General features: G+C 34.7%; 1 protein-coding gene across 1 annotated transcript; it reads left to right on the top strand.

Moving 5' to 3' along the window:
- Positions 1-538: 538 nt before the first annotated feature.
- LOC127711831 (uncharacterized) lies at positions 539-7,930 on the top strand. The gene is made up of 7 exons (XM_052217983.1): positions 539-4,237; positions 4,561-4,737; positions 4,965-5,141; positions 5,367-5,543; positions 5,769-6,013; positions 7,046-7,208; positions 7,858-7,930. Exons 1-6 carry the CDS (start codon positions 728-730, stop codon positions 7,101-7,103), a joined length of 4,344 nt encoding a protein of 1,447 aa, XP_052073943.1. The 5' UTR covers positions 539-727; the 3' UTR covers positions 7,104-7,208; positions 7,858-7,930.
- The last annotated feature ends 4,443 nt before the right edge of the window (positions 7,931-12,373 follow it).

Below are 12,373 nucleotides of genomic sequence, written 5' to 3'. Positions count from 1 at the left end.
CTTGTACACAGGTTAAAAAAGGGGGAAAATTTGATTGGTTAACTTCCAGTGATGGTTATTGTCTTATATGCAATGAAATGTTATGTGAATTTTTTTCTATAGTACTGGACAGGATAAAACTTTACTCATGCCAAGTATTTCTTTATTTGAAACAAAGATAAATTCTGCACATTTTTTTGAAAAGTGCAAATTTAACATAGACTAATAGGGGAAAATCAATGGTGGTATTACACCTAATAGCAAGTACATGTAAGGGCGAATAACCCTCAAAATTGACACTTAGCGGTAAATAACCTTTTCAGCCATTTGTTTTTGCACAATTATCTCCCCCATAAAGATTATTTGACATCACATTTTCAGTCATGGTTCATTGACTTTGAAAATTTTTCAATAGTTTTCATGTTTAAATGTTGCTGTTTTAATTTAAACAATTGCATTAAACTATCAAAATTGCATATAGGCGAGACATATCCCTGTGTCAACAGTTTATTACATTATCACATTTCTAAGTATAGTGAACCATAAAAATGAGATCAAAACCTTTATTTAACATACAATTTAGAAAGATCATACTATAAGGAACATGCACATACCAAGTTTGAAGTTGATACGACTTCAACATCATAATAAACAACTTTTACCAAAAACATCTGGGACAGACCAGAAAGCATAATGCCACTGTATTATTTCTTTCAGGTCGTTTTTACGCTTAAAGTTGAGGTCGCAAATGCGGCCACAGATCAGCAATGATGTCCAAACAAATACCATACATTTATCAGAATCTGCATCACAAAAAAAAACTGCTGCACAAAGGTCAGAGAATTACAGGGACAAAATAAAACAAGACCCTGAAAAATATATTGCATACTTAGAAAGAGAAAAAGAACGAAATAGAAAATGGAGGGAAAATTGGTCTTCTGAACAAAAAATCAATCAGAGGGAAAAAACGAGGTTACGAGTACGTAAATGGGGAGAAGAAAGAAAACCAGAGGAAATTGTTAAATTAAAAAAAAAACCTAAACCAAAAACACGTGCACAAGTAAGTTCAGAAAGAGAATACTGGCAGAGAAAAAAAGAAGAACAACGAGCAAAGTACTCAAGCCAAAAGAGAAGAAGAATTAATGAAAAAAGGCGGTTGCAATACAAATTGAATAAATCCAAGAGCACAACTGAAAACCTAATGCCAGCTGAATCAACAGAAACTCACCAAGGGTATTCAACAAAGGAAGCAGAAAGAAAGGCTGTGTACAGAGCCTCGTTGCATCTACCTTCATCACCTGAAAAGTTTGCATCTGTAGTTGGTGGGTTGACTGCTAAGGCAACTCCAAGAAAAAGAGAAGCATTGACCAAACATGGCCTTTTACTGACACCAACAAAAAAAAGACATCTTAGGATAAGCCAAGAAATAATCTGCAAGATGAAAGATGATTTGCATAAAACCAGAAAACATCGCACTAAGGAGGTTTTAAAGAAAAGAAGACTTTTAACTAGCTTCATACTTAAAGATGCTGAAAAGAGAAAGGCTGGCATTTCTTGGAAATTTGCAGTTAAATGTTCAAAACTTAAAGATGTATGGGAAGAAGATTCTGAAACACCAAAAAGAAGTGATGCTTTGACAGAAGATACAATTGACAAGATAGAAAAATTCTACAAAGATTTTGACACTGTATGTCTGCCGGATAAAAAACAGGCATCATTGAAATCTGAAGAACCAAAAAGAATCTTGCAGAGCAGTTTAAGGGACAACTACAATGAATTCCTTAAAGAAAACCAAGAATGTACATTAAATTTTTCCAAGTTCACTGCACTAAGACCCAAGACTGTACAGACTATGAGTAAATCTATTTTTAACAATTGTCTTTGTGAGTATTGTACAAATATTCAATATAAAGTAAAGGCACTAAATATTAAAGGAGTTAACACCAGATATGACTTGTTAGCAAGAACTGTATGCCAAAAACCAGAAGGATCTAGATATTACAAAATTGAATGTGTTAAAAGGTTATGCAAATTATGTGGGGTAGATAAGTTTATTTCCCAGTTAGACTTGAACAAAAGGCATATTATACAATGGTATAAATGGGAAACGCAGACGTATATGCATGCAAATGAAAAAAAATCAAAGAAGGTTCTAAGTTTAAAGAAAGAGAGTGTCAATAATTTCCTTGAAGAGCTCAAAAAAGAATTACAGCCATTCAGTGCTCACTTAAATACTGCCTGGTGGCAACATGACCAATTCAGACATGTGACACAGAATTTGCCGTCTGATTGGACTATTTTCTGTAGTGATTTTGCAGAAAATTATACATGTATATACCAGGATGAAGCACAAAGTGCACATTGGTCTCATGACACAGTTACTCTTTTCAGCATTGTTGCCTACATCAGATGCAAATTCTGTAAGTTAGTCGTAACTCAAAGCATGATCTATGTGTCAGAAGACAAAAAACATGACTTTCATTATGTTCAACATTGTATTTCATTGGCAAACGAGTATATACAAAGAGTTTATGAGATTAAATCTAAGAGGCAGATTCACTTCAGTGATGGAGCAGCATCACAGTTCAAGTCGAAAACCCCATTTGCAGATGCTCTTCACAGCAAATCAGACTTTGGTTTTCCTGTTGAGAAACACTTCTTTGGAAGCAGGCATGGTAAAGGACCATGTGATGGTGAATTCGGGGTTATTAAAAGAATTGTAACAAATGCTGTAAAAAACAGAAAAGCCATGGTGAAAAATGCAAGTGAATTCTTTGATTTTGCAGAGGCAAATTTAAGACGGCCAACACTAGACTCGCAGAATGAATGTTGTCATTTTAGAAGAAATTTCTTCATAGTAAAGGAAGGTGATGTCAACAGAAAACGCCAAGAGAGGACCAATGTGAAGGCTGTTCCTGAAACCAGACAACTTCATTCTGTGAGGGCTTCCAATGATTCGGCTTCTCTAGAAAAGCGCACACTTAGCTGTTTTAGCTCAACATGCATACAAGGATCTGGTTCCTGTCATAATGTAGACATGGTAGAAGGTTGGATAAAAGAGACACAAAGAAGACAGTTGAACAAGAAAGACACCTCTAAAAAAAGTAAGAAAGTTGACAAGAAAAATGTCAAAGGTTTGTTTAAGGAAACTCCAAGAAAACAGTTGAGCAAGAAAAACCAAAGAGCAACTCGTTCAAATAGCCACAAGAAAGCAGACTCACAAGATAGAATACAGGATTTACCAAAACAAAAAGAATTTAACAGACAAGACACAACAGTTGAAGAATTGCACTCTCTTGAAAATACCTCACCACAAATCAATGAACTATCAGTCAATATTGCAAGAGTGCAAGATAATAAGGACACTCTTTTTGAAGTTATATTACAAACTTTGAAGAGCTCTACTACAGTAGATGACATGATGATTAAAGGAACTGAACTCGCAAGTGTGATACCACATCTTAGGTGCAACAAAGATGAAGACATTTCTATTTCTGGAAGTGGGTTACATATTGACAAGCTCGGGATGGAACTGTTGCCGGATGATGTCAAGGAAGAAGGATATTTCCCTGCAAGTGTACTTGGTGATGGAAATTGCTTGCCTAGGTCTGCTAGTGTGATAATGTATGGAACAGAAAACAATCATACGGAACTACGTGTCAGAATTGCATTAGAACTGGCATGCTATTTGCCGCTGTATGTGGACCATACATATTTAAGGAGAGGTGAACAACTATCTGATAAAGAAGCGCTTGTTCTCCCAAAGTCTTACGTTATGTATTCAGAGCTGTATACACCTGGAGATATAATTACTTCATCTTTGATAGAAAGAACACTATTTGAAGAGATTAGGAAAGTATGCAGTGCAAATGAATTCATGGGAATTTGGCAGATTTTTGCACTTGCATCAGTTTTGGGAAGGCCTCTGCAATCAGTTTATCCAAATCGTGGAAATCCAAATGTGAGAAAAGATCTCAATCGATCAATCTTGCCAAGGGAAATGGAAAGCAACACACCTGCATATATCCTCTGGTCATCAAACATAAATGATGAAATGACATATGCTCATTGGATTCCAAACCATTTCTGTCCAATTTTGAAGATGTCCATAAATGATGATGTCCTTGAATACAGTACTGACACTCTTGGAGATATAGACCTGGAAAACATCAGCGGGTTGTCTGAGCAGCTGGCTTCCTGGGTCATGGATTTACTTGATGACAGTGATTCAGACGTCAGCAATAACCAATATAATATGGTAAATATTTCTATAATGTTAGATGTGTTCATGATCATACAGTAATGGACAATGATGGAGCAACTTTTTTTTAATAAGTTGTTTACTTTATTTAGCCTTTTTAACTTTATTGGATTCCAGCGTCACTGATGAGTCTTTTGTAGACGAAACGCGTGTCTGGCTAGATACAAAATTAATCCTTGTATCTATGATGAGATTTTTAAACAGTTAATGTATTGCTTTCACTTGGTACGTGGATTTGTTTTCACTTGATTATCACAGTGTGTAAGAATTATATGAATTATATGCTATTACATGCATTACAATTTCATGCTGTTTTTCAGGATGAGACCACAGCTGATCAACACTCCTCATTGGATAAACTGACAGATAACCAGTCCTCGATGACAGTTAAACCCATGGATGTCCAAACTTTTGCTTCAGTTCAACCGGAAGAGGCTCTGATGTCCAACTTGCAGGACAACAGTGAACAGAGCAACAATAGTATTGTTGTGTCTAAGGTATCTATATTTGTTATGTAAATTGCAGACCCAGACTTTGGGCATGATCATACAGTTATAATGGACAATGATGGAGCCACCCATTAAAAAAAAAATTTAAATAAGCTGTTTTAGACCCATTAATGTATTGCTTTCATTTGGTACGTGGATTTTTTTTGTCTTGATGATGAAAGGTGTGCAAGAATTTTATGCCATTACATGCATTACAATTTCATGCTGTTTTTCAGGATGAGACCACAGCTGATCAACACTCCTTATTGGATAAACTGACAGATAACCAGTCCTCGATGACAGTTAAACCCATGGATGTCCAACCTTTTGCTTCAGTTCAACCGGAAGAGGCTCTGATGTCCAACTTGCAGGATAACAGTGAACAGAGCAACAATAGTATTGTTGTGTCTAAGGTATCTATATTTATTATGTAAATTGCAGACCCAGACTTTGGGCATGATCATACAGTTATAATGGACAATGATGGAGCCACCCATTAAAAAAAAATTAGATAAGCTGTTTTAGACCCATTAATGTATTGCTTTCATTTGGTACGTGGAACTTTTTTGTCTTGATGATGAAAGGTGTGCAAGAATTTTATGCCATTTCATGCATTACAATTTCATGCTGTTTTTCAGGATGAGACCACAGCTGATCAACACTCCTTATTGGATAAACTGACAGATAACCAGTCCTCGATGACAGTTAAACCCATGGATGTCCAAACTTTTGCTTCAGTTCAACCGGAAGAGGCTCTGATGTCCAACTTGCAGGATAACAGTGAACAGAGCAACAATAGTATTGTTGTGTCTAAGGTATCTATATTTATTATGTAAATTGCAGACCCAGACTTTGGGCATGATCATACAGTTATAATGGACAATGATGGAGCCACCCATTAAAAAAAAATTAAATAAGCTGTTTTAGACCCATTAATGTATTGCTTTCATTTGGTACGTGGAACTTTTTTGTCTTGATGATGAAAGGTGTGCAAGAATTTTATGCCATTACATGCATTACAATTTCATGCTGTTTTTCAGGATGAGACCACCACTGATCAACACTCCTTATTGGATAAACTGACAGATAACCAGTCCTTGATGACAGTTAAACCCATGGATGTCCAACCTTTTGCTTCAGTTCAACCGGAAGAGGCTCTGATGTCCAACTTGCAGGATAACAGTGAACAGAGGGACAATAGTATTGTACTGTTCCAAGAGAAGCCCTTATATGACCAGCTCTTAGTCTCTGAGCACTACACTAAAAGATATAATGAGCAACAGAGGTAAGGAAAATATTAGTGATGAATAGACTTGTTGTTTTAATGTACATAAGACAATAACATTCAAAATCAAGGAGTAAACAACAGACATTTACAAACAGTTAAAGTAAGTAAGTAACAACACGAACTCCACTTAAAACTGGCAGTGAAATCAGGTGCTCTGGAAGGGTAGGCATTTCCTGCACCGTATAAGGCACCTGTTGTGTTATTTCTTTGTCCAGTCCTTTAATGATGGAAGGCTACTTGTGACTGAGGAAGAATACTAGATACAATTTCTGACACACTTTTGTCATAATGGCAGATCAGCTCATGATGGCTATGATAAAATTTCTTGAGTGCTGACTGTAATTCCTGTCCAAGTAATGTTTCTACATATGTCTGATAACCATGTATGCAACTGTTCATAAATTATTGAAGTTGACTTCAGATATCAGTGTAATTATTTGTTCATAATTCAGCTTCCAAATTTACTCAACTTTATATTTACATTGTATTAGTTATATGAGTGGCAATATTTGCTTATTGCCCAAGGGACAAAAACATACCCTGCTGTTGTAAGTATTGCAGTTTTGTTCAGTTTAAGTTAAAGTTTTATTATGTTTTACTGTTATATTTTCTAGGATTGTTTTGCAGAAACTTCTAAATGTCTAATTAACCACTATTTTGTATCATACTTTTGTAAAAATTTTGAATTTCCAGAATTTTAATAAAGGGTTCTTGTATTCTAGATCGATCTTTAGTTCAAATAATTAGATATTATACATGTAGTAGGTTTTATAATTTCTATATAATTACATAAATTTCTAAAATGTAACTTTAAATTACACAATTTTAGAGGGATAAATAGTTAGTTTACACATATCATAATTATTTGTGATTGGGGTTTGCAACAACATCAGCCTACAGTTGTAATAAACAGTTTCTTTAACTTTTTGCTGATCTGATGAAATTGAACTGTATGGTATCGATATATAAGTGGTTGTTATTTTTTATACCTTTTTGAACAATAAAAAAATCAATACTGTGTTGTTTTAGGTTGATGTGTGGCCCTATGTTTACTTCTATACCCACAAGAAGGAGGACTTGTGGATAAGTGCATCGATACGCCATTCCATAATATCATCAGAGGTGGTCAAACCAATAGACCCGCCAGATGTCTGTTTGATTGGAACTAGACGATTTATGTACAAATTCAAAGGTAGATATGAGATTATTTATTAAACATAGTTTACATTATCCAAAGATATAGATATAAAAAAAATACAGTGTTTAAACTCAGATCACCCTTTTACAAAGTAATTCAAGTCCGATGTTTGTGAGTGATAGGCCAAGTCCACACAAACAAATAGAATAAGTCATAAATTATAATTCCAAAAAATGTTCAGTGATGATTCTGAATTATACCCTAAACTAAATTCAAGATGATCTATAACACATACATTGACATATATATTGAATGTGTAAATTTGTGTCCTGGCTGATACCAATTGAAACAAATACCTCAATTGAATGTAAATTTTTCGAGCCATTTGTTCACCAAGTATGTGGAAATTCATGTACATAATACATGTACATGTAGATAAAGTTATAAATCTTTCCAAGAACAACCAAGAAATATATACATTGTTTGTACTGTACAATGAAGGAATACATGTACCTTAACAGTTCAGATGTTCACACACACAGAGCAATGTTATTTTATTCATATAAATTTATTAATTTGGTTAAAATAGATATTTTGCCACACATGTATCATAGCAAAATGTAATATATATATATATGAATACTATAATGAAAAGTTCAGTTAATATCAAAAGTTAATGCTGTACCATTTTCCTCTTTTTCAGATCTTTGAACTTCAGGAATCTGTGCCAGAGAGTGTTCCAAGTTTTATGTCAAATAAAATATTTGGTTAACGTTTTTATGCTTGAGTTTAACTACTGAAAATTTATTCTTGATTCCCTGTGTTTACATCTCTTCATGGCTTTACTTAGTACTTATAATGTACATGTGTTCTGGGTAGCCCTTTAAAAATCAATTTTAAAACTGTATTAAAGATTCCATTTCACCGAAACTCCCTCCCAGCGGTTCCATGTTATTGACCAATGCGGAACAAGCAAATCACTGCCCACCTTAAATATATATGTTATTAACAATTAAGAAATTATGAACTGACATTTCATAAGAATCTAGACAACCAAAGCATGAGTAAAAAAGGGCAATCAATGGACAAAAGACATAACCAGGTGCAGGTCTGTGGTTTTCTCTGGGCACTCCGGCTTCCTCCAATAAAGACTGGCAGCAACAAAAAAGCCTAAATGCAGTGGTTAAAAGTGGTGTTAAAACACAAAAAAACAATCAATCAATATAGCAAAAGAGATATTCTAGATAGATCTAGACATTAAAAAACTCAACACAGAAAAAAACAGACCCCCAATAGTGTATTGATCACTAAATTTACCCCTATGGTGTTTCAATATATTAATTACTAAATTTATTCTTATGGTGTTTCAATGTGTAACAGACATTTGGTTCGCTCAAAATTTGTCCACATAACCTAGATTTAGACCGAAAAGAAAGATTTTTTGATGAGTTCTACACATTTATAGGTCAGTGGATGCTTTCTACAAAACTCAAATGACTATTTGAACATACAACAGGTTCTATAATTGTACGGGGGCTGTTACATTCTGTGACGATTGTTACATGGAATATTTAGACTTGTATTGAATTTCAACATCCTCTTGTTTAGTAGATGTTATATCTATTCTTTGTATAACTATTTTGATGGAGTTTCTATAAAATTCATTATCAAAATATAAGAAAACTTGACGCTTATTTTTTTTATTAGGATATTAGTTTTTGACACAATTTTTGGTGTCCATTGTAATGATCGTTACATTTTTTACAAATTTTCTTATTTTTCTATTCCATACTCATAAAAAAATAACTTTTCGTATATTTTTCACTAAAACTATCACTTTAAATTGTTTTCAAAAGGCAGTTTATATTGTGTTGTCTCTGTGTTAATTTATAATAGGTTAAACATGAATAAGGATGTTTCGTGAGGCTTGGTCAAAACTGTAGAGAGTCAAACATCCAAAAAAAATAGTATTGAGACACTTAACAGAGAAAATGTGCATTAGGTTCAATGGAATGAACTGAAAATGCATAAACTTAATAGTCACTATTACAAAATATGTGTATTTAAATCATTTTACTGGACACCAATGTAACCTACGTCACTTTCCCACAGTCATTTTTCAGAAGCACATTTTGGCATTTTATCTGCTTAATTTTATCTTTTTATTATCAATATCATGTAGTTAAACGTTTAAACTCTCTGTTATATCCAGTTATGGCATGATACTATCACTTAAAAAAAAAAAAAAACACTGTCCCACTTTTTGAAACCACTATTGTGGAATGACTCTAATAACGAACTTTTTCAGTTCAAATTTTTAACGCAATTTAGACAAAACTGTTCAAATAAGCTAAACAAACTTTATTTAAGTCAATATATGAACAGCGTTGTAGGGTGACCAGAGGTAACCAACGTCAATATATGTGTTTTGTGACCAGAAGTAACGAAAGTGAATGATTGTGTTATCTGAGCATTATTGTAAGGTGACCAGAGGTCAACATAGTGAATATATGAACAAGGTGGCCAGAGGTAACCAAATTAAATGAGCGTGTAATGTGACCAGAGCATCATTGTACGTGGACCAGAGGTAAACATAGTCAATATGTGTCTAAGGTGACCAGAGGTAACCTAAGTCAATATATGAACAGCAGTGTAAGGTGACCAGAGGTAACCATAGTCAATATATGTGTTTGGTGACCAGAAGTAACCAAAGTGAATGATTGTGTTATGTGAGCATTATTGTAAGGTGACCAGAGGTAACCAACATCAATATATGTGTTTGGTGACTAGAAGTAACCAAAGTGAATAATTGTGTTATGTGAGCATTATTGTAAGGTGACCACAGGTCGCCATAGTGAATATATGTACAAGGTGACCACAGGTAACCAAATTAAATGAGTGTTTAATGTGACCAGAGCATCATTGTAACTGGAACAGAGGTAAACATAGTCAATGTGTGTCCAAGGTGAACAGAGGTAACCTAAGTTAATTTATGAACAGCGGTGTAAGGTGACCAGAGGTAACCAACGTTAATATACATGTTTGGTGACCAGAAGTAACCAAAGTGAATGATTGTGTTATGTGACCATTATTGTAAGGTGACCAGAGGTCAATATACTGAATATATGTGTTTGGTGACCAGAAGTAACCGAAGTGAATGATTGTGTTATGTGAGCATTATTGTAAGGTGACCAGAGATCAACATAGTGAATATATGTACAAAGTGACCAGAGGTAACCAAATTAAATGAGTGTGTAATGTGACCAGAGCATCATTGTAACTCGACCAGAGGTTTGCATAGTCAATATGTGTCCAAGGTGATCAGAGGTAACCTAAGTCAATATATGAACAGCGGTGTAAGATGACCAGAGGTTACCATAGTAAATATATGTGTTTGGTGACCAGAGGTAACCAAATTAAATGAGTGTGTAATGTGACCAGAGCATCATTGTACGTGGACCAGAGGTAAACATAGTCAATATGTGTCCAGGGTGACCAGTGGTAACTAACGTAAATATATGAACAGCGGTGTAAGGTGACCTGAGGTTACCAACATCAATATATGTGTTTAATGACCAGAAGTAACCAAAGTGAATGATTGTGTTATGTGAGCATTATTGTAAGATGACCAGAGGTCAACATAGTGAATATATGTAGAAGTTGACCAGAGGTAACTTAATTAAATGATTTTGTACTGTGACCAGAGCATCATTGTAACTGGACCAGATGTTAACATAGTCAATATGTGTCTAAGGTGACCAGAGGTAACCTAAGTCAATATATGAACAGCAGTGTAGGGTGACCAGAGGTAACCATAGTCAATATTGGTCCTGGAACAGAGTTATCGTCCCTTCAATTTCGGTGTCTACGAATATAGTCCCTAGTGTGAACAGTGTGTTTCTTGCTATTTTTCTTATACCCTTTCCACATTTATTTCTTCATGTTTCATGCCTCACATAGCAATTAGGGGAATGAAACTACACTGTAAAAAAATTAGGTCATGGATTTTAGAGTAAAGAAGTGATTTGATCCAAGTAAAAATGGTTAAAAATTAGTATCTCGGAAGCTGTCAAAAGAATTCAAGACCCCTTTAACATAAAATTGTCCATATTTTGAGTTTTCTATAATTTTGCTATAATTTGTCCCAAAAGTAGTACACCATGCTGTAAAAATATTATTGAGAAAGCGCAGGTGGGATTTTTTTAATTTCCATTTATTGTCTAAAAGAAATGCACTTCGAAATAACTGTGTTCTCCGGCCTTTAGTTGAAATGACCCGAGGTAACCAACGTCAATATATGTGTTTGATGACCAGAAGTAACCAAAGTGAATGATTGTGTTATGTGAGCATTATTGTAAGGTGACCAGAGGTCAAAATAGTGTATATTTGTACAAGGTGACCACAGGTAACCAAATTATATGAGTGTGTAATGTGACCAGAACATCATTGTAACTAGACCAGAGGTAAACATAGTCAATATGTGTCCAAGGTGACCAGAAGTAACCTAAGTTAATATATGAACAGCGGTGTAGGGTGACCAGAGGTAACTAACGTCAATATATGTGTTCGGTTACCAGAAGTAACCAAAGTGAATGATTGTGTTATGTGAGCATTATTGTAAGGTGACCAGAGGTTACAAACGTCAATATATGTGTTTGGTGATCAGAAGTAACTAAAGTGAATGATTGTGTTATGTGAGCATTATTGTAAGGTGACCACAGGTCAACATAGTGAATATATGTCCAAGGTGACCGGAGGTAACCTAAGTCAATATATATGTTTGGTGACCAGAAGTAACCAAAGTGAATGATTGTGTTATGTGAGCATTATTGTAAGTTGACCAGAGGTCAACATAGTGAATATATGTACAAGGTGACCAGAGTTAACCAAATTAATCGAGTGTGTAATGTGACCAGAGCATCATTTTAACTGGACCAGAGGTAAACATAGTCAATATGTATCCAAGGTGACCAGAAGTAACCTAAGTCAATATAAGAACAGCGCTGAATGGTGACCAGAGGTAACCAACGTCACTATATGTGTTCGATGACCAGAAGTAACCAAAGTGAATGATTATGTTATATGAGCATTATTGTAAGGTGACCAGAGGTCAACATAGTGCATATATGTACAAGGTGACCAGCGGTAACCAAATTAATCGAGTGTGTAATATGATCAGAGCATCATTGTAACTGGACCAGAGATAAACATAGTCAATA

Source organism: Mytilus californianus, unplaced genomic scaffold, assembly GCF_021869535.1.
Source record: "Mytilus californianus isolate M0D057914Y unplaced genomic scaffold, xbMytCali1.0.p SCAF_8, whole genome shotgun sequence".
Classification (NCBI taxonomy): Eukaryota; Metazoa; Mollusca; class Bivalvia; order Mytilida; family Mytilidae; genus Mytilus; species Mytilus californianus.
Note: the sequence above shows the minus strand (reverse complement) of the source record. Positions and strands in the feature narration are given on the sequence as shown.

Bases quoted from the DNA above. Each gene is read 5' to 3' on its own strand.
- LOC127711831 (XM_052217983.1), top strand. From the start codon at position 728: ATGCGGCCACAGATCAGCAATGATGTCCAAACAAATACCATACATTTA. The intron at 4,738-4,964 runs GTATCTATATTT...GCTGTTTTTCAG, and splicing joins ATAGTATTGTTGTGTCTAAG to GATGAGACCACAGCTGATCA. The intron at 6,014-7,045 runs GTAAGGAAAATA...GTGTTGTTTTAG, and splicing joins AGATATAATGAGCAACAGAG to GTTGATGTGTGGCCCTATGT.